Raw genomic sequence first — 23858 nt, forward strand, 5'->3', positions numbered from 1 at the left:
CATGGCATGAAAGCTTGCAAGAAGGCGTGTGTATCAGCGATTGAATCTTATGCAACTCACAAAGGTCTTCTATCTTTGTTATTTCACCCTCAACTCTTTCCTTTTTGAATCCATTTAGAGTTCCATTTATTGAATACAAGGATGACCCTCAAATTTAAGCTAAGAATTGACTGCAGATTTAGAGACTGGTTTGTCTCCACAATAACATCTCTCGACTCTACGTTCTCAATTAATCAGGTTTACTCAGGAGTGATGGCATGAAAAACCAAGACTAAGACCGAGTCAGAACATGAAATGTACAGGCATGTGAAAAAATATTGTGACTTCTCCAAGCCAATCCTCGCTGCTCGCTAGCACATTCGTTAACAAGAATGAAGAATAATATCACCTAGATATAATATAACCTTAGGTATAGTTTAACTTATCAATTTATAGATTTGTTTATTAAAAATTACTAATTTAAATTTTATAAATTTTTTAATTAATGAAAGCTTATATTCAGTGGCGAAGGCAGGAGAGGCAAGCAGGCCTTAGCCCCTGTAAAGAAATAATTTTTTTAGCTCCTTCTTTAATAATATTTATATTTATAGCCTAAATAATAAAATAATTAAAATTTTGGTTCCTCTTAATTATATTTTTTTAGTTCCACCCATGTTTATATTATTGCTAAGGCATATAAAATTAATTAAAGTGTGCGCAAGCGAATAACTTGAATATCCATGTTAATTAAAATAAAAATAAAAAGAAGAATAACTTATATTTTTAACTTGAAAATTTTTCCTTGAAAGATAAAATATACTTGAGGACCATCATTGTAGATTCAAATTTACAGGCTTGTTACATATCTACTACATACTCTGCAAGCCACTGGACAAATAATTCAGTTTGTGCTTAATAGTATGGTAGTTTTTGTAATTATAATTTAAAAAAAAATACTTTTAATTATGATATAATTTTTTTCGTGCAAAATAAATAAAAAGTAAGATTTCATAAATGAAAAAACATGTTATTTTAACTTCTATAAAAATAAGATTTAAAATGCAACTATGTATAAAATACAATGCAAAAAAACAAAAGTTATTTAGTTAATCAATCAGTTTTATCTTTATGGTTCGACAAAAAATAGAAGCTACTATAATACTAAACAAACACTTAAAAATTTAGATATTGTCTACTTTTTTTCTCAATAAAATATTTGATACACAAGCTTTTTCAACATGTTTTTACAGTTAAAAAAATTTTAAATAAAAACCGAAAAGTTTATATATATATATAATCAAACAAACTGAGAATTATATATGTTAATAAATAAAAAAATCATAAATAATAACTAAAAACAAAACTAAAAAAATAAAAAAAAGGTGTAATACATGTGTTTTTTGTAATATGGGAATGTTCTTATAGGCTTTTTAATAATTCTAATAATTAAAATATTAATAAATCAATATAAAAAAAAAGATATGATACACATGCCTCAGTGCATTATCATCCTCCTAACAAACTAATGGAGCATGGGATGTATTATGATGATTAAAATACATTGATCGTCATATCATTCGACATGTCAGGTTGTGACAAAGTTGTTGGCTTGACGTGTTAGCCCAGTTAGTAGTGATAGAGATTTTTTCTCTTACCATTCTTTTTTCTCTCTTGTGCATTGGTTTTCATGTCAAATCTTTAAAAACTTAAATGTGGTTTTTAGTTTGTATTTGTTTTAAATTTATTCCTTATTTTTTTATTTATTTTAATTTTAAGGCTTCTTGAATTTATTTATTTTTGTTTCATTTTCATCCATTTGCATTTTATTTCATATAATTTTTTTTATCTAATTTGGTCATTATTTTTCTAGTTGCTACTTTTTTTATCCTTTGCATTAAATTTTTTTTATATCATTTTTTAGAGTTTAATTTAATATTTTTTTTATTTCCAATTTTAATCCTTATTTTTTATTGCTTTTTATTTCATGCTTTTCTTCATTTATTTTTTTTTCAATCCCTAATTATTTTCTTTCATTTATTTTTTTGTGCATGATTTAGTCCTCATTGTTTTTATTTTTTTTTTTTAATTTTTTTGTGATTAACAATTTTTCTTTGTTATTTTTTCATGTTTTTCTTCTACAATCATAACCCGATCCTTCAGTTTTGATGATCAGCTCAATTTAAGTTTGGTCTTCTTTTTAAATCCTTTTTAAAGTTTGATTTTGTTTATTTCATCAATTGATATTGACTTATCAGGCATTGAATTTCATGACTTATTTTGATTTTTTTTATGAGGTTATTCATATCTCATATTTTGGGTCGCTTGTTATTAAAGTTAAATTAGGCTGGCTCGGTTTTTTTTCTTTTATCATCTAGTATTTTTTTTTCTATTTTTGAGGGGATTTTTTTTATTTTTTAAGAGTAATATGGGCTGCCTCAAGTTTTTTTTTTTTTGATCTACCTCTTTTAAAATAATTTTTTTTAATTAGATTTTATCATTCAATATTAAATTGATCTTATATTGCCTTGACTTTTTTGGTACTTTTTGTTAGATCTTGTTCTTTTAACATTTTTTTTAATTAAATCAATTTATCTCACCTTTCAATATTAAATTTTTTTTGTATTGAGCCTAGGTTTTAAATTTAACAGTTTTTTACTTTAAAAGATTAATCTAAGTTTAAAAAGTTCATCGAGATTCGCTTGGTTTTTCCCTTTTTTTATCTCAATATTTTCGGTTCCGTCCCCAAATTTTCTCTTACTTCTTCATTTTTATTTCAATTTCTATGGGATTTTTCATTCATTTTGAAAAAAAACACAAATTACCTAGTTTTTTTTTTGCTTCGTTTAATTTAGTTTTTCTACGAGGATTTTTGCTTTTGAATTAAATATAAGCATAAAATATTTCGATCCTTTATTCCAATTATTTTTAAGATCGTGGATCCCTTGGGTTACAAGTCAATATGTTAGATTGAGCATTTTGAGCATCATATGGTGTATTTTGATTTTTGTTTTCAAATATAATCCCACTCACTTGATTTTTATTTTTATTTTTATTTTGGATTCTTTAATGAATTTATGGACTTAGAAATTTTGTATTTGGTCCTTTGGTTCAATATTTTATGGTATTTTAGGTTTCTTCCCTTGATGTTTTGGTTTTAAATTTTTATTTTTTGCACCTTTATAAATTTTAATTTATTTTTTATTTCATTATTAAGTCCATATTTTTGGTTTTTTTCAATTTTATCACCTGGGTTTGTTGGTATTTTTTTTTGTTAATTTTATCTTTCATCGTTTAGATTCTTAAGAATTGATGGTTGATGTTTTTTGTGTTCTTTTTCTATGATGTGGAGCAGTTAATTTTTTTCCTTTTTTAAAGTACACTTACAGCACTTTGTCATTGTTTGTCTATGCTTCCAAAAAAAAAGGTCAGCCCACAACGAAGCATGAGCAAGCTATCTAGTCTCTATACAAAAAAGGTTAAATAAGAAGAAAAAAATCATTAATGAGGGATATTAATTGAAACATAAATTTTAAAATTATTTTAAAAAATATATGTCAAACAAATATAATGGTAAAAAAAAAAGCAATATTAGAAAAAATATTGCTCAATTGTTGTGACTTAACTCGTTAAGCCCATAATCTGAACCATGAACTCAATCAGGTTCAGTAATTTTTTTTATTAAATTTAAATTTAAATTTATTTATTTTTTAAAAAAGAGCAAAAAATACTTAGACTTACGAGATCATGACCTAGCATGTTTGGGCTATTGAAATGAAGAGCCAATGAACATTAGCAAGCCTTTAAGCCCAGGCCTATAAGCCTCGACTTATTTTTATTTTTATAATTATTCAAAGGAGGATAGCCTATTATCCACCTCCAGTTTTTTTATATAAAAAAAACCGTTTGCAAGCTCAATTTTTAGCCACTGTAATGGTGGCCAAAAAAGTCGAGATATCTCGTATTTTGCCCAAAAAATCCAATTTTCAAGCTATTTTAGCTTAAAAACACCCCATCAACACTTTCGTAACACCTACATACCATTCTATAAACTCCAAATACCCAAAAAGTTGTCCAAAAACCCAAAATTAAACTCGTTTAGTTTTGACTTTCTTGACTTCGATCTAATTTTTCCCACTATAAAGTCCTTCTCATCTTATAGAACTTGTGGATATCAACAAAACTCATTTTAGTAGTTATAAATGGAGTTATCAATGAATTTCTCTCTCCTCGCTAGAATCTGGTAGCCATCTCTCCTTTTCTCTCTAAATAGGGACTGAAAAATATCATAAATGAACTTGTGTATGAAAATTGATTTTTTAAAAAAATTGAGGGGACCTAAATGGTATATATTATGTTATTTTTAAAGATTGAAGACCTTAGTGAATTTTTCATGCAATCTTTAGCTCGCCACTCATGTTTGACATTCATTTCAGTTAGATCTCTTTTCTTTCAATTTTACTATTTACTGAGCATTTATAAGAAGTCAACCTTTCACTAGAATCAAATTGCTCAAAATAAAACTTTAAGAATCAAAATAAAATATGTAGAAATATATAGTATCATCCACATTATTTTGTGAAGAAATTAATAATGTCAGTTGCACAATGTTCACCCCACACATTTTAATTTATAAGTAATTATAAAATTGCTCAAAACAATTATAGTTAGTCTTTATCTCAAATAAATTTGGGATATCAGTAGTTTGGGATTGAATGTTTTTATTATAAAAAAAAGATTTTGAATGTTAATGAGACTTAATTAGACTAGTTAAAATTATAATTATAATTTTTTTAAAAAAAAGTAAAAGCATGAGAAAAACACTTGCTTCGAGACACAATACACTTTGTTGTTTTTCTATATTTTTTTAATCTTTTAATTTTTTTTATAATTGAATTTTTCTTTTGATTTTCTTTCTTCGACATTGCTTTGATGGAGAATTATAGTTCTTAATTTATTTTGATTTCTTTCCCATAAGGTTGTTATTAAAAAAAAACTTCAAATTGAGTTTGTGTGATTTTACTAAAAAGAATTTGTTTTTTCTTGTTGATAAAAAAATGAAAATGAGGGGATAAAAAAGGAGGGCTCTTTCCTTTTTATTAAGTGCTTTTTTGAAAATTAATAGCTTAAAGATTTTCAATTTCATTTTTTTTCTATATAGTTTGAAACTTTTTATGTTTTAGTCCATGAGTTCATTTTGTTTCTTTTTCAATCACCGAGTCAAAAGAATGAGAGACAAAGTCACTAAAAATTATCGACAAGTAAGAAAGTTATCGCATGTTAACGTTATGCCTACAAAAAAATATATTTTTGTGTCAATGAGTTAGAATTCTCAAGGAGAGTTCAATAGAGATTAGTTTTCCCTTTTATGATATAATCAAAAGCAGATCAAGACCATTGGAGTTTTTTCATTTGATTATTCTTTAAAGAGATCAAGGTTGTTGTATGGTTAGAAATTGCTTTTTTAAGTTTTTTTAAGTGTTTTTTAGGTGTTTTTATTTCAAAACATAAATCCTAATTTTCTGATCACTGGAAATAATTAGAAAATATTGTAGGAAATGAAAAATAATCTTTTATGATAACAACTTACCTATATAAAAAGAAAAAAAATAGATAATATATCATTTGTTATATTAAAAGAACATTTAAATCAGCCAAGGCGAACTTGGCTCTCGAATAGTTGGTAAACAAACAAGACTGGACTGCAAAACTAAACAGTGCTTGATTTTTTTATAATTATTTTTTCAAATATAATTAATACCCTCCCTTTTTTTCACTTTGTATTAATTTTTTTATTAAAAATTTAATCAATACACTCTCCCTTATGTTTAAAATTATTTAGTTCACTTTTTTAATTATTTGTATTTTTATAATATTTCAAAGACATTATCATCATTTATTTATAATTCATTTTCTTTCTTGTTATATAAAAATAAATTATATTTGCATGATGTATTAATAGAAAAAAAATTATAATATCCCACATCGACAGGTGAGAGAGTGTTAGCTAGCTTTATTAAGAATACTGGTTGTCAACTTATCATACCCGATTTGGAACGTCAAGCTCAAAAGTGAGCTCGCATCACCAAGAACAAAATCGTGAGGATGATAAAACCCAGGGCGGATAATATATGACAAGTTGGGCTGGGCTATTACATTCGATATCAGAGCCGATCTCACTAGTTGTCAGGTTGTTCTGACGAGGTCATCAGACTTCTTAAGGGGATGGACTGTAATATTCTATATCGGCGGGTGATAGAGTGATAGATAGTCTTATTAATAGTGCTAGTTGCCAACTTGTCATAAGTATTTTGAGGCGACAGACTTAGAAATAAGCTTGCGTCATCAGAAACAAAATTGTGAAGATAGTAAGATCCAAAGTGGACAATATATGATAGGTTGAGCCAGACTGTTACAAAATTAATTGTTCTTTGTAAGAAAAAATAATTTCTAGTATAAATAAAAATATCTAAATTTTTTTAAAAAAAACTCAAGGTTAAATATTTGCAGTGTAACACCTCATAACAATATTGTAACACTTCATTATAATAGTATTGTAACACTCCATAATTTATATCCAAAGAGCTCGTTTGTCTTTGCAAGCACGGTTGTGTTTTTTTTTAAACGCGGTGATACAATCATTTGATAATTGATAAAATGTTATTTACTATTTATGAGACCCACCATAATTTGCGTTTAAAACACAGGCCAATGAAAATAGCTCGACGTTGCTTCTCCTCTTCTCCACACAGTTAAGAGTGAGTTCCTAGAGAAGGATTTCTATTGCTGGAGACCAAATGATTGTTGCTGGAGTTCTGAAGGAAAGCAAAAATCCCTCTCCCGTGTCTTGCTCTTTCCTTTAAAGCTTCCTCTCTAGCTTCCTCTCTCATCCCTTTTTTTACAGGCCTAAACCCTGAAAGAAATTCCATCCTTATCTTCATGGGATGATGATTATATATGAAAATAATCGTTGTTTTAAATTTGCTCAGTGTTTGGTGGGATGAGAACACCACCAATCCTTCCATTGTTGGACTATTGGTGATGCGTTTCCTTAATGCTATGGGTGCATCGTGGGAGCAAAAGGAGTTGAACCAACTGTGGGATTTATTGTAAACAATTGGGTCTATGATCTGACTTGGTTTTGGTGGAGGGATTTGATATGGTCGATATTGTTTTGGTGAATTTCTCACATAGGCTTTCCTCAACTTGAGAGGAAGTGGGAGAATAAACCGTTGATTCGATGGGTCACTTAAAAAAAATTGAGTTAATTATGTAGAACTCATCATTCAGGTAATTGAGAAAATAAATTAAAATAAATTATGAAGTTTAATTTTTAATAAATTTAATTTTAATTAAAAAAACAAAAATTATTTCAATAAAAATTCTTTAGGAGAGGAACAATTATTTCCCGTCATAGATTAGTTTCATGTGCCTTTCTTGTTAATAAAAATAAATTTGAATGAATCAGTTTCATGTGCCTTTTCATTGTTTCTTTTCGTATCTGTACAGGGTTGGATGAGTGGAGAATTGAATTGGTAGGAAAATAAAAACGAGAAATGGGCTGCAACAGGATTGCGTCAAAGCTAAAGGATCAAATTGTAAGTTTAGAAAGATAAATAGGGTTTACAAGTAGTGCATTAAGAAATCCAAGGGTCTATTCAATCTTGTCCATTTGCCTTTTAGCATACCCTATAAATTCACAATCACATCCACCGAAAACGAAAACCCTAGCCACCCTTTAAACACTCTCCAGCCGAACCTCCTAAGCTCGAGCAAGGGTTTTGCGTCTCTGCAGTCTACTACACCTACTACCATGGTAAGATCACAAACCAACCCATATCCGACTTTCATTCTCCTCTATGCTTCTATGTTTTCCCTGGAAAATGAACGAAACAGTCGGAAATTCCCAACAACCGACTGATTAATCATTTTTTTCTCGGGATCCAAACAGAGGCTTCGAACGGTTCTCTAATTGTTTTTTTGTTTTTTGTCGGTGATTTTCAGGCAGACGTTGAGACCGATGTTGCTGCAGCAGGACAGCCAAAGAAGAGAACGTTCAAGAAGTTCAGTTTCAGAGGAGTTGATCTGGATGCTCTTTTGGACATGTCTACTGACGAGCTTGTCAAGCTCTTTCCTGCTCGTGCTCGCAGAAGGTGAGCGAGACAGAAACTTAATTTTCTCTGTTTTTAATGCTTTTAAATGCTCTTTAAGACATGTCTACTGACATTCTTGATGATTTGATGCAGGTTTCAGAGGGGCTTGAAGAGGAAACCAATGGCACTTATCAAGAAACTTCGCAAGGCGGTACGTTTTTTCCTTTCTCGTGGTCTGCTGTGTGGTTTAATTTGATTTGAATTTGACTCTTTTTTTTAGAATAGTTCTCAATGTATTTTGTTATAAATTAAATGAAAAAAATAAACTCTGGTTGCCGTTATATTTTTGTCCATCATCTTTAATTCCTTTTATTGAGGCATGGACGCCCATTGCATCGCATTTTAAGAAATATACCATGGAAGTCTAACGGCCTCTATTTAAATTCAATATTAAGATTTTTCTTTTATTTGTTGCGGGTAGACTAGTAAGGACATTGATCCATCAACGGGACTTTACCACTAGATGTTTATCTAGCATGTCAATGGTTGAACACTTGAACTAATCGGCCAGCCAAGTCAATAATATGGCTGTCAGATTGAACACAAGTAGACTTTGTAAATGTTATGTTTATTGATGCTTGTGTTACATTCTGTTTGGGAGGGTAGAAAGTAGGAGGAAAGAAAACTATGGGCAAGAAAGTTTGAAGGGAAAGTGTCTCTTTTCTGTTTGGGAGTTCCAAGGAAAATGAGGGAAGTGCGTGATGATAAATGAGGGGAAAAATAATTCCTTTGGCTTGCCATTTCCTGTCTCAACAATCTCAAGGAGAAAGTGGAGGAAATGTAACTCACATTTTATTATGTGATTTTACTTATTTGTTCTTGATTGAATGTCAGGTGTAATGATTTTAAACGTGGATCTTACATTCTCTTGCCAAGACTCAAATGTGGATCTTACATTCTCTTTCCAAGAAAATTTTTCTTTCCTCTTTCCAAATAAATTAAATAACTTTCCCTGCATTTCATTTCATGAAAAGAGAAAACTTCTTTCTTTCATAATTTTCATCCCCTCTATTTTCTCTTGCCTGCTTTCTATCCATCCAAACTTGGTGTTAGTCCTAATTTTGCGAATGTCATTTCCAATTGAGTGTTAAAAATATGCTGTCAAACCATCCATGGTGTTATGCTTTGGAACTGCTGCACATTGATTTTGTAATGTTGAATGGTGCATGTATTTGGTTGAAAGACTATATATTGAACAAAGAACTCACTTTTTAGTTTTCATTGTCATTCAACCAAGCTTTGTACTCCATCCATCCCATAAAGGGAGTCTTATTGGGCTGGTAACGCATTAAGAGAAGCGTTAAATACTGTCTCTTTTGGGGCTCAATTCTTTGATTTTTTGACAAGAGACATATCGTGACACCTAAAATAAGGAAAGGACTCTATGGTGGGATGGAGGGTGTAGTTTTATGTTGCTTGGTCGTTATTTTTTGTTTATGATATGTCAGCAGAAGTATATTGATGTGCAAAATTGAAATGAATGCTTTTTGAAACTTTTTTGTTGTGACGTCTTGAACAGAAAAGGGAGGCTCCACCCGGTGAGAAACCAGAACCAGTCAGGACTCACCTTCGCAACATGATCATAGTACCTGAAATGATCGGAAGTGTCATTGGTGTGTACAACGGCAAAACCTTTAATCAAGTTGAAATCAAGCCTGAAATGATAAGCCATTATTTAGCTGAGTTCTCGATCTCCTACAAGCCCGTTAAGCATGGAAGGCCTGGAATTGGTGCTACCCACTCCTCAAGGTTTATTCCTCTCAAGTGAAGATTTTGCAGATGCGGTATCTCTGTTGTTTCATGTCATGGACGTGCGTTTTGTTTCTGTCACTTCTTGATTGAGTAGTTTTTAATTTCACTGCTTTTCTTAAAAATATCTTTGAACAGGAAAATTTGTCTGGTTTTATTTCAACTTATATTATGCTAAAGAGACTGAGACTCTCGTTGCATCAGTGCCTTGGCCAGGTTCTCTCCTTCGACAAGGAGTGAACCATCGTTAGTATTTGTTGAGATTATGATGTGTTCAACCTGAGTGACTTTTTAAACTATTTGCTTAACAATCCATGTGTCTTTTAACACTAGGTTAGAAGAACTCTTGCTTTCTCAACAGCGGGTAGTTTTATGGGTGAAAATCATCAATGGTGAAACGCAAATCTGAACTTATTTTTCATTATGGACTCAGTTAACAGTTAACGTGATTATTTTGGTTCTAGTTCATCATTCCAATTTCTTGATATTCACGTAATTTTTCATCCCAAGCATCTTATTCCCCGTAATCAATTTTTTTTGAATATTTATTCAATTAATTCTCATAGTTTTGGTTTATTGTTTAAGCTAATTTTTTAATCTAGTTTGAGTACAGTAGCTTTTAAAAGTACATTTGATTTGAAAAGGTGTAAAATGGTTTTTTTTTTAAAAAAATATTAATTTGATATTTTTTGATAAAAATAATTTTAAAAGTATAAGTTGAGGTGAAAGTATTTGAAAAAGTTGAAATTTTTTATTTGTTTATTTTTTAAATTATTTTTTATGTTTTTTTTATTTTGTTAATGTTAGAAATAAAATTTTAAAAATAAAAAAAATAGAAGGGTTAGGGGAGTGACCAATTGGGCTTGCTCTCTCAACAAGTCAGTCCGATCATTGCAATATGGCCTATTAAGGAGATGTTATAGTGAAAGTTTTTATTTTTTTTATAATGCGCAACGTTTCAAAATACAGTTTCTATAATCATTATTATCATCCCGTGATTTTTGTCGCCCCTCCACGCTTACGAGATTGCCGACGCCATTTGAATTCATTCATCGTTCCTAGAGCTATGCCTCTCTGCCTATGGTGGGCTCTTATTATCATCATAACATCAAAAATATACTCACTATCTCAGCTTACCACTCGGATTCATAAATGTTGTACGGTGAGGAGACAGTCCATGTACCCAGAAAATGGAGGTTAGCGTGTTTATTATTTTGAATTTAAAATGTTTTTTTATATGTTAAAATAATATTTATTTATTTTTTAAAAATTTATTTTTGATAATAATACATCAAAACTATTTTTAAAAAGTACAAAAAATTAAAATATTTGAAAACATGGTGGTAGTTGAGAGATGAAAAAAATTGAAAAACAAGAAAATATAACTTTTATGGGTAAGGTTTGTATATAGTTAGGATATACCTAATCTAAACCTCAACTTTTATTGTATTTTTAAACACATTCTAACTCCCACTTCTCAAAAACTTCTAACACAACACATTTATTAAACTCATATAGGTCAAATAGGTCAAATAGGTCAAGCTAGATTCAGTGGCTCAGCATCTAATTTATAAATACTTAAAGAGAAAGGTTTAATTTAAAGTTGATATGTCCCATCAGAATTTAATTTGATTTTTTTATCAAAATAATTTTTTAAAATAATATTATTTAACTGAAAAAAATTTTAAATTTATCTAATTTAATAGGGTTAATCTAATTATTCAACCTATAACATCAGCTTTAGACGAGTTATGGATGTTACTTGCATGATTCCAACCACCAATTATTAGTATTATTGATAAAGCTATATTGTTCATTAGCTTTTTGGTGAGTTATCTCTTTATTTGTTTGCATGACTTCATTTATCTAGTTGTTTTTTTAAAAAAAATTATGTTTTTAAATTTTATTTTCAATTCTATTAATCAAAATAATATCTTTCAGGGTAGAAACCATCTAACATCCATGAACAGGCACGTCAACTTCGTTCTATTTTTCTAAAAAGAAAAATATTGTGATAAAAAAGGATCCATCAAGCATTCATTGTCATCACAAGAACTCTCACTCCCCTCCTGTAGTCTCTCGAATTCTCTCCTTGTTTCAAAACCCTTCTTCTTGGTTTGCATGGTGCCCTCCACCCTCGCCAGTATCTCTCCATTTTAAATATTTCAAAGGTTTGTTTACAGCAAGGATTGCAATGGTTTTGATTGGCTCAATCCACTGTCTGGTTTATGGTGTTGTCCTCGTAAAACTGGTCTTCTCTATTGTTTCTGTTCTTCTCCATATATAACAAATCAAGAAGCATAGGGAAGAATCACGTTTTAAGGAATACATACCAGTAGATCACATAATTGCAAAACCTGTGATCAGCTGACAACAGCTGCTTCTGGCTAGTTTAAGGTGTTTGTTTTCGAGTTTTTAGTCTTTTTAAAATGATTTTTAAACTATTTTTGTTCGGGAAGGTAATTAATTGATGTTTCTAATGTTTTAATGTAAAAAAATAAATTATTTTAATATACTTTCAATTCAATAATATTTTTTAAAAGAAATATACCTGGAAATAAAGAAGAAGAAAAACATTTCATTACTGAAATTTTACTAGTGACAATCATAATAATTTTCCCCTCCTTCCTTTAACATTCTTGCTCGTTGCAACTCGAGGGCCCAAAACATCGATGTTAATGGCGCTCCATGTCTCCATCGTGCAATGCTAGATTACCATTCAATTTGATCCAGCTTGGTTTATTAACTCGTGATGGATGTGATTTTGAAACCCAATGTTTGGTATATATATTAACTCATGGATTATCTCGTGATTTGATTGAGTAATTATATTAGGAGAATGTTTGAAAATATAGTGTAAATTGTGTTATAAAAAAATTTAATTTTTTATATGTTTTGAATTATTTTGATTTGCTAATTTTAAAATTAATTTTTAAAAAATTAAAAAAATATTATTTTGATGTATTTAAACATAAAAAACATCATAAAAAATAACTGTAATTACATTACATTATAAAACAGACGTGAACTGAGTTAATATTAATTTAAAAAAATATACAAAACATCATTATTTTGATAAAAATTTAATTAAAATTGATTTAATAATTCTTGAATTAATCTAATAACTCAAAAACACTAATTTGTTTTTTCATAATAAATTATTAACTATATTTGACAATTATCTTAACCATTATTACAAAACATGGCTTATAGGTTGAATAAATCAACCCAAAACAAATTATATTAATATAAAATAATATTATACTTTTAAAATTCAATACAATATCACTTGATTTAAAAATAAAACACAGCTCGTCATTGTTCACGATACACAAGCCATTGGATTGGCCAGGTAAAACCGTTCCTAACTACTGCTCCATGGAGTCATATGAATTAAAAACATAAATTTCTCGTCCCTGCACGTGAGAATCACATGCAGAAGACCACGACTTGGCTGGTCAGTTACGGCCGTATTTGAAATTATTATAAGTACACAGTACACTAACGACAATGGCTGTCACAACAACCCTCTCCCTTGCTGGTTCTTCAGCTCCTTCCTCTCTAGCAGTACAGGCGAAGAATGAGCCTCAACGCCATTTCAGAGGCGTGAGGAAGAGGCCGTGGGGTCGATTTGCTGCTGAGACTCGTGATCCATGGAAGAAGACGCGGAGAAGGCTCGACACTTGCTTACGAAGAGGCAGCTCGATCTCTCCGTGGGCCAAAGGCAAGGACAAACTTCTTCCACAACGATCATTTTGCTCCCGTGCCATTTTCGCAAACTGCGGTGGTTGGCGCAGGAGTTTTTGAGAAATGTTGCTCGCCGGTTCTTCTTGCTGGTGAGGTGGCGAGGATGACGATGCCAGCGGCAAACTGTGAATGAAAACGTGGGTTTGGTTTTAAATGAAGAGAAGAAGTTGCGTGGAGGGAAAAAACCTTTTTTGTTTGATTTGAACTTGTCGGCACCGCTCTTTTGAGGGGTCTGGGATTGTGGTTTTGTGGCTGGGGCTGGGCGGAGGAAGTTGTTGATCGGTCAAGATTAGTTTGCAGAATTTTGGGCCCTGTCGCTGGTTAGATTATGCGTCCAATCGTGTACAGTTTAGGGTTCAGTGGGGTTTTTGGTTTGTGTTAACGTGGGATTGATGGTGGGATTAATAACAGTCAAGGGTTTTTTTCTTTTTTCTTTTTTCTATTAAAAAAAATAGCATATCAAATCAGTTAGCAATTATTCTTAATGAATTCATGAATCAATTAAATTATGTTGCCTGCGAGTTTTTTTTTTTTTTTGCTATGAAGAACAAGAACCCGACTGCTGTAAATCAAAATCAGCTCCTCTTATTTTCAGGGCCCGATGAGATTATTTGTTTATTAAAATGATTAAAAAACATTAAAAAATTTAATTTTCGGAGGAAAAAAAATCTGTTAGAAACAAGAGGTGGAAACATGAGGGTGGTCCAACCAGTCCACGGATGGTTGGGTGCGAGGCAAAAAAGGTGCGGGTTAGGCCCATTAATAAAACGGACGTGCTGGGCCACCCACCAACTAGCTAGTGAAACGACTCAACTCATGTCGCAACTGCTTTATTATAATTAGATTATTTGTTCTTGTTATGCTGCGAATTTAATTAATTTTCTTTAAATATAAAAAATATATGCAAGCATTCATAGCGTGTCTTTTAATAGAATTTTTTTTTAATTATGGGCTCAAAATATGATATGTATTGGTTTTTATTTTTAAAATATTGATACGGTGATATATTAAAATATATTTAAAAAATAATTGTGAAGATATCATTTTTAATATAGATTAACTTGTTAAACAACGATCTGGATCATGAGATCATAATAAACTTACAAAAAACAAATCAAATTAATTATGATAGTTAATTTTTAATTAATTTAATATTGAATGACAAGATTAAAAAAATAAAAAATGATAAAAAAAACTCAAGTCAACTTGTTAAATACGTAATCCGAATCATACGATCGAGACAACCCCATTAAAAATAAATTTAAAAAAATTATGAATCTTAATTTCCAACTAATCAAAAGTTAAAGGATAAAATTAAAAAAATATAAAAAAAACAAGTCAACTCAAAACGAACATATTAAACTGATGACCCGAGTCACAAGACCATGATTATTTTATGAAAAAAATAAAAAATCTATGAAACTTTACTTTTGACAAATACAATGTTGAATGTTGAAATGAAAAAAAAAAAAAAAAAACTAAATTTAGGAGACTAGATAACTTTGCATAGAACAAATTATAAAATTATAAAATTTAATTTTCAATCAACTCAATGTTGAATAATGAAATCGAAAACAAAAACCAATTATAAAAAAAGAAGATAAAAAAAATTTAATCAACTTGAATTAACATGTTAAACTCTTAACTTAAATCATATAATAAAGATAAATTCATATAAAAAATTAAAAATTTATTTTTAATAAATCTAATATTAAAGATTAAAATTAAAAAAAAATCAAATTGATGAGATATATATATAACCAAATAGAAAAATAAAAGCTAAGCACAATTTTGAAAAAAAAAACCTAATATTAAAAAAAATAAAAAAAACCAAGTTGTTTAAGGGCAAGATTAAAAAAAAAACACTTAAGCTAATTTTTTTTTTTACAAAACTCTATTTTAATTAATAGTATTTTATGAGTGTAATCAAGTATATTTAACCAAAAACTTTATTTATTTATTTATTTATTTTAATGATAATGTTGATGTTAATAACATTTCAACCCCAGCCAGCCAGCACGCAAAATGAAAAGTGCCTCTTCTTTTACTTTCCTTCTTCTACTTTTCTAAAGCAAAATGAAAAAACTGATGGGTTTTTGTTGCTTTACTCACCAGTTTACCAGTCTTTGCTCACTCCACTGGTTTTCTTATTCATCCACGCTATCCAAGTTCTTGGTCTTCGTGTAACTCTAATGTTTAGCTTTAGAAGTCTTCATTTAGCACTGAAAAAACAGACAAAATAACAAAATACATAAAATATTTTTAAAAATAGTATACTTTAGACTGTGAATTATAAGTATCACTCTTTATTTTTTTTAAATAAACTTGCATAATTTACAATAATAAGAGAGTTGAGAGGAGAGAGAAATCAAAAAAAATTATGGAACGCATCAAAATTCCAATAACAATGCTATCAATATTTTTTTTAAAAAAATATCAATAAAATAAAAATATTAATACTAAAAAATATTCTAAAAAATAATATTAGCGGGCCATAATTCAAATATGTAGGGCTTATTTGCTTTTGAATAATTAGTATATCAAGCTCTAGTCACCATTAGTAATTTTTTTAATATTATTAAATTTATTTTATTGAGATTTTTTTAATTATATTAATAATATTATTATAGAGTTTCTGTATGTTTTAATATTTTTCTCTCCCTCTTATCTACTCCTTGTAGCTTCTGAAGAGAAAAAAGAAAATTGGGTTCGAAGGATACCATTTTTCTAATACTATTTTAACCTGTATTATTAGTGTATTTCTTTATCCTTTTTTTTACAATAACCACAACGTATTGCATAACAAAGCAGTCTTTGACATGCTTGTGGACTGGGCATTTTGATTGAATGGAGAGACAAAAAAATATGACATTATACCATACGAAACAAAGTAGCATTCAATAAGTTCCCTCCTACGCCAACAAATCGCAGCACATAGAGATAGATTGGCCGTGCACGTCTTAAAGTAGCCTTTTCACATGCTCGAGGGCAGGTTTTCTGGCGTGTTTCCACTGGGAGAGCAACTGAAGGGTTTGACCAGGAAGGCCCAGGCCATCATGAGCTCAGGACCCCTTCTTCACCGCCAGCTGCATCGAAACCTACAAGGGTGGCGCCGTGGTAGAGGACTTCCATCAGGGTCTGCTCCTCTCTTTCAAACTCGAGAAAGAATATACTTTTTTTAATTATCTAGGTGGTGGTAAAAATTTGGAATAAGTAGTTTGCTTTTTATGTGGTCTTAAATTTGAATTCTTGGTTGCTCATATGATGGCCACTGGAAGCTTACATGATCATTAACTTCAGGGTCTATGAGATTAGTCATGGTACGCGCAAGCTGGCCCAAACACCTACATTAATCTAAAAATAAAAAAAATATACTTTCCCACTCCCGGCAGGTTATTACCAGGGCATTACGGTCCATTTCAACTAGCATTGAAGTCAAGCTAGCTAAGCGGGAATATAATGCTTGGATTATATACAGAGTATATAATAATGATTATTTTTAAAAATATATTTAAATAATTTTTTTTATTTTTTTAAGAATTATATTTACCATCAACACATTAAAATAATTAAAAAAATAAAAAAATAAATTTTCATAAAGCACGCGTTCGAATCCATTACCAAAGAATACGAGTCCAAGTTTACAAAAGGTTGCAACATCCAATTAACTGGTGAATAATTTTTTTATTAAAAAGAAATCATCGAATAGATTTCCTCGCATAGAACTTTCCACCCACATGCTTATATAGGAAGAAAAAAATGCCACCCCATTGTTGTACGATAAAAGGAAAAGGCTAAAAAAGAATTTATTCTCGCCAAAATGGGAAGAGAAGAGAATATATATGGTCAAGCTGAAAACTACAGTCAAAGCCAATTGATTACAAGTTGAAGATTTTGTACATGGTTGGGAAACGATCTCCATACCAAGAGAGATTAAGAAAGGCTACTTCAACCATTTAGGTGGTGGTAAAGTAATAAGAGCTTAGAATTAAGAAATTTGTTCTTTTTATGGTCTCAGGTTTGAATCCTTAATTGCTCATATGATGGTCATTAAAGACTTACATGGTCGTTAACTTTAAACCCCGTGGAATTAATCGTGGTGCGCACAAGCTGACCCGGACACCCACGTTAATAAAAAAAAAAAAAAAACAACTGGCTTTTAAAATGATGTGGTGCGCACAAGCTGGCCCGGACACCCACGTTAATTGAAAAAAAAAAACTACTTGCCTTTAAAATGAATTTCTAGTGTTTTAGATGGGTAATTTGTTCTAAGTCATCACTAATTGCCCAAAGGACATAATATTCCCTGACAAGGCGTTTCCCAACTACAACGAACCAATATCAACAGCTAGTCAAGATCCCATCTACCTCTGTTCCAGGGTTGAAAAACCACTAGGCATCATGCTTCAACAACCATGATGGGTTTATATTGAAACATGAGTCCAACCTTATTCAACCCTGCCAGGTGACACCAATATAACTTCGGTGACTTGCCCTAGTAATTGATTGACAAGTTCTTCGTGTTTGGAGATATTATAATAATAGTTTTTTAAAATATTTTTAATTTAAAAATATATTAAAATAATTTTTTTTTATTTTTAAAAAATTATTTTAAGAACAAGCAAGCAAGACATCAACCCCACTACCAATTCAATTCTTGCATCATGTACTATATTTCCCCTGTTAGTGTAGATGATTTATTTGTGGGGACATACTTGCTGATGGGGTTGTATGACTGTACAGTGTTTACCAACTTAGGCCGACAGGTGGCCAGACAGAATGTTTTGCTCTTGATGATTTTCAAGATTTGGGACTTGTCCGAGGACAATATACATGCCAGTGGAGATCCAGTGATATAGCGATAGATCGATAGCCCATGTCACGTCACATGCCTTGCGCAATCCTCCCTCTGGTGACTTGAATGATTCCCTCGCAAGAGGGAAGGAAGAGTTAATGCAGTGATTGGTGTACAGATTCCTTCTTTTTCTTGATATATATGTTTTCTGGATTAATTCATCGGATAAATGGAAGTACATGCTCGGAAAATGGCCGACCTGCAAGCTCAAGTCACCAAGGGTCCAAGACTAGAACCAAGATCACAAAGACAGGGAAGCAGCTGGTCAAATGCAGAAGACCATCTGTGAACAAGAGAAGGAAAAAAGATTTCACAGCTGATAATTCAAGAACCAGCACCAAGATTGAATTACGATTCAGACCGTACATTCAATGATATACATTGTTGTTGCTAGTTCCTCGCATGCATGTCCCAATGTATCTTGCAATCCATCATTGCTAACCATTGTTGGTGGACATGCCGTATGTCATGATGGGTCCATGCAAGCAAAGTAACACACTCATCTCATCTGCCCAGGAACCCCACAAGCACTCCAAACCAACTACTAATCATTCAAATGCAATGCCATCAGGAACTGAAGTCAAATCGGAAAGAAAATTACACCAATTGAGCCCATTTCAACAACCCGGGAAGAAACACTTCTTTTGAACTGTTTAGAGCCGCTGGTTGCAAATCAAAGAGTTCTTACAATTTGAAACCCCAATTCTACATTTGTCTGAGGATCAGTGCCAGGATTGAAGCTTGCCTCTGTCAGGCTGCTAACAAAGCATTGGAAAGCTAACTCCCCAAAGCAGGCCCCACCCCCCCAAAAAAAAAACAAAGAAAGAAAGAAACAAAAACACCTGCTCCAACTATATCTCAGGGTTGAACCATGCTAAATATATACAGGAGCCATTCATAAATAAGCCTTCATTGAACAGTGAGAACCTTTGGGTGGTTACGTGTTTGTGGATTGTGCTGGAATCCTTGGGTGGTTATGTTCACCCTCATAGGTAACAATAAGCATGGACGGATCTTCCAAGCACCTCTCCACATGCTTCCTTGCAGGACAACCTCTCATGCTGCTACATTTGTAATATCCCCTGCACAAGTTTAAGAGGGAATTCTCAGTTTGAACAAGTTCCTCAAAAAGCTAGTACTGGAGCATATGCCATTCCTAAAAATTGACACTTGAATCGAAACTACTACAAGCATTACTCGTCACCAATGATAACCAGCAGTACAGGCATCTCATTCTGAGAACAGAATTTCACAACAATTCAACTGCAGGCGACCAAGAATTGTAAACAGGATAGACAAGCACAAAAGGAGACTCAAAATCACGGGAGGACTGAAAGCAAATTTCCACCAAAGGCCATGAGTCAAAAAATAACACTATTTAACTACCAGCTCAAGCCAGCCCAAAAGGTTGATCAATAAGCAAAAACAACGCATGCATTTAGTTTTGTTTCATTGGAGACTACTTCACACACACCCCACAACCAAAAGGTTGCAAATGAGCACAACATTCACAATCGAATGAGCATTTAATATGCCTGGTCTGGTATATGTGAGAGCAATTTAGATTATAAATGAACACTACACACCACGTACTGGGTACAGAGTGAATGTCAGCAAAATTAGCAACAACATAAGTTCATTTATCAGGAAGTTCAAAACATTCCAGAATCACAACTAAATTGAAAGAGAATTTGTATATGTTACTGGCAGCAAAACTTTGTTTCAGAAATAGAATAGGCAAGCATACCTAGGATGAGGAGAACCCTTGATTGGCTTTTGCCCATACTTTCTCCATGAGTAATCATCAGGTGGGATATCAGCAAGCTTGTTGCTAATAGCAGGAACCTTGATCGACCTCTTCACCCTATGTTTCCTGCCATAACAGCAAAAACAATGAAGCAAAAAGGAGTTAAAACAAGCCTAAGATTACCATAAAACGAAACAGACGCGATTCTGAACTATCAATTGCTAACATCAGAATAATTAAATAGACACATAGAAAGGAAACAAATCTAACCTCTTCTTTGAGCAATGACATCTAACGCTGCTTCCACATTTAATACTTCCATCTTCTCCCCTTCCAGAACATTTCCTCTTGTGTTGCTGTGAACTCTGATCTGAGGAGCGAGCTGCCCCCGTTAAATGGAATGCACTTCCTTCCAAATTAGCCACATTACCATCGATACTCAAGGACGATAAAAAAGATCTGGTAGATGACATTGTAGGAGTGCAGCTAGAACTATCGAAATTCAAGCTAATCCCACTAGTGCTTTTTCCAAACATCATCTCAGCTTGCTGCTTCATTTGGTGCTGCTGTGGAAGCTGTAGCCTATGCAGTTGCAGTTGCTGTTGCTGAAGGAACTGATAGTGCGCTGCTGGCGTGGGTTGGCCAAGCTGAAGAGGGTTTTTCCCACTTGAACTCAATTCCAGGGATGGGGTTCCCAGAGATAGACAATTTTTAGCAATTGAGCCCAATTCTTGAATTGGTTGGCTTTCCAGGTAACTACTGGACTGGCGAAACTGGGGTGTTTTGGATGGGTGGTCTGTCCTGCTCAGAGGGTTGTCTAAAAGGATGCTTTGGGATAAAGGGGTCGGTAACTTCTTAAGTTTTCGAACTCTTGCATGACCTAAACCAGTATTTAAAAGGGAAACTACTTTCTTGAACCTAAACACAGCCTCTCCAGTTTCCACCATTAAATTCCTATATTGAACCAGATCTTGGGGTTGGGATAGCAAACTTATAACTCTATGGCAGCTCTCCACAGCTGCTCGGTTAGCTTCTTCAACCCCCTCCATATTACCACCAAAAAAAATCCACCAATCTTAATCAGACAAAACTCAGAGCACCGGACCAAAAACCATAAAAACTCCAAAGGTCTAGAAAACCTATTTCAATATTAGATCTTCAAGCAAACAAAAATTAAAAGCCCGAATGGTCATTCTTTGAGAAGACTTGACAAGGGACCACAAAAGGGATAATCTTTTAATACGAAAATTCCAAGGAATTCAGCTTCCTACAGGCTTAAGCTTGCAGATTCAACAGAGTTGACTGAAAAGAAGAAAAATAGAAACCCAAGATAAAGAGCAAGACATGGGGACTTTGCCTTGTTGTTTCGTCAGAGAAAAAACGATCAAGACTTTTAGTCAAGGAAAGCACCAAGGAAACAGACCTTGTTGGGGTATGAAACCCTAGACTCTGCCTCCATGGCCCTGAGATTGAAAGGTGTGAAAGAGAAGACTTTGGCTTTGCCTTCGTTTGCTTTAGAGCTCACACCCAACCCATAAGAAGACTGCACAGAGCTCTCTTCTTCAATTTTCTATCACTACTACTATTTTTTTATTTTTTATTTTTGCTTTTAATTTTTTTTCTACGTAGAGAGAGAGTGGGAGAGAAAGGGAAGGGGCATTTAAATAAGAAAGTGCAGAAACAAGGAAGGGCTTGAGAAATGAAACTGCCGTCTCTGTCACAGATATGAGGGTGGGTCCCATGCCAAAGACCTTGGTTTTATTCCCTCTTCTTCTCCCCAGTTGCCTTTATTATTGTTACTGTTTAACAAGACCATTCACGCCTTACATTCAGCTTCGGCTTCACTCCTTCGGCTGTGTCCGCTGTATAAATTGTTTTTAATTTAAAAATATATTAAAATACTTTTATTTTTATTTCTTTGAAATAGTATATTAAAATAATTTAAATTAAAAACACAGTTATACCCACTACCAGACACCACCCTCACTTCCGGACATGCCGTGTCTTGCTCTTTTCGGTTACATTTATCAAACTCCATGCATGGCATGACCGCAGGTTTATTGGTAAATTCAAAACGACCTTTTTTTTTTTGTTTTCTTAGATTAAACAACGTTATTTTGGGAAAGCATTTAAGAAAAAATTGTAGAATTTGTCTTGTCTAAATTTTTTGATTGAATTAATCTTTGAATAAATTTAAAGTGAAATTAATTAAATAATTATCAAATCAACTTATAATATCATACCAAGTTTAATAATATGGAATGCACTAAATTTAAAAGTTCAAGCTCTCATCAACCCAAGAATTACAAACATGAGAAGTGTATTTAAGTCAAATTTAGATTAATTTTTAAAATACTTTTATTTTAAAATATATTAAAATAATTAATTTTAAAAAAAGTAATGGAAATAAAGTTGAACCATAGCTCCAAGCGGAACCAAAATCAAAAGCTTTATTAAGATTAACAAGATTAGCAATTTGTGTTTATTTAAAAAAAATCTTGAAATAGTATTTTTTTAATTAAAAAAATAGATTTTTTTATTTATCCATTCTCGATCTGGTCCTAATTAAGCTAGCGAGTGTTCATCCATAATACTAAAGTGGGTCTTGAGTAATGGTTTATTAGTTTTAAAATTCTAAAAGCAGTTCACAATATATATGGTTATATTTGTTTTTTAAATAATTTTTTATTTTATAATACATATTAATAATTATTTTTTATTTTTTTAAAATTATTTTTTATACCAGCATATCAAAATAATTTAAAAATAATAAAAATATATTAATTTAAAATAAAAAATAAAAATATATAATTTTTAAAAAAGTATTTTTAAAACACGGGAAAAAACAGCGCGGAAGTAAACAAAATGTATTGAATCCGAGACCAGATGAAGGATTACTCCAAAAATATTTGACCTCCCATGGCTGTTCGTTGTAAATATGGAAAATCAAAATATTATTATAGATCAGCATAGAATCATTGTAAATGTACAATAAATAAGATAAAATCTGTAATAATTGTACAAATGAGTCAAAGATCTTCACCAATTCAAGCTAGATCTCAAGACATGTGAGATTTTATACCGAATGAGTGGTTGTTTCGAATCTACATTGAATATGATAGCCAATGCGCTTGTTATTTGTTTGTGTTAAACCATGATTATTAAATCCACTGTCCCGTGACAGACATGATAGCCAAAATTTGTTTGTTTGAATTAAAAAATAATAATTTAACATATTAACCGGATTGATGCAGCTAAATTATACCAAGAGAAATTAATATAATATTATTTTAATAAAAAAATTATTTATCTGTGTTAATTCAAAGAACAGCTATGAGAGTCATTTTCCAGATCAGATCCGAAGTCAATCTAAGGAATATATCCTAAACTCAATGATTTCTGGAGTTTTCATTGATGTCACCGGGAGTTGTATTAAATGCTGCTTTTTTCTTGATATATTGCACAGAAGTCTCGCAAGCAAACTTGCATTTACTTCTTTGAATCGCGTATGAATCATGCGTGTTGTCCAGCAATTCAACGTGAAAAGGCGAACCATGTGTGTGTGTATAAAGAAAGAAAAAAAGAAAAGAAACGGACTTCAACCAATAAACAATTACTCTATTTGTAATAA

The 23858-nt window shown here is 31.6% G+C and overlaps 2 protein-coding genes across 3 annotated transcripts; one reads left to right on the top strand and one right to left on the bottom strand.

Annotated features, from left to right (window-relative positions):
* Positions 1 to 7612: 7612 nt before the first annotated feature.
* Positions 7613 to 10156, top strand: LOC105126763 (40S ribosomal protein S15). Its single transcript, XM_011027730.1, has 4 exons — positions 7613 to 7792; positions 7981 to 8129; positions 8223 to 8280; positions 9649 to 10156. Exons 1-4 carry the CDS (start codon positions 7790 to 7792, stop codon positions 9895 to 9897), a joined length of 459 nt encoding a protein of 152 aa, XP_011026032.1. The 5' UTR covers positions 7613 to 7789; the 3' UTR covers positions 9898 to 10156.
* Positions 10157 to 19025: 8869 nt separating this feature from the next.
* On the bottom strand, positions 19026 to 21874 carry LOC105126764 (probable WRKY transcription factor 21). Of its 2 annotated transcripts, XM_011027732.1 has the most exons (4): positions 21651 to 21874; positions 20498 to 21529; positions 20228 to 20353; positions 19026 to 19562 (listed from the first exon to the last, which is right to left on the bottom strand). In XM_011027732.1, exons 2-4 carry the CDS (start codon positions 21274 to 21276, stop codon positions 19418 to 19420), a joined length of 1050 nt encoding a protein of 349 aa, XP_011026034.1. In that variant the 5' UTR covers positions 21277 to 21529; positions 21651 to 21874; the 3' UTR covers positions 19026 to 19417. The 2 variants fall into 2 exon arrangements, with proteins under 2 accessions (XP_011026034.1, XP_011026033.1); XM_011027731.1 differs by having other exon boundaries at positions 20498 to 21874.
* Between the last annotated feature and the right edge of the window lie 1984 nt (positions 21875 to 23858).

This window comes from Populus euphratica, unplaced genomic scaffold, assembly GCF_000495115.2.
Source record: "Populus euphratica unplaced genomic scaffold, PopEup_1.0 scaffold30.1, whole genome shotgun sequence".
Taxonomy (NCBI): domain Eukaryota; kingdom Viridiplantae; phylum Streptophyta; class Magnoliopsida; order Malpighiales; family Salicaceae; genus Populus; species Populus euphratica.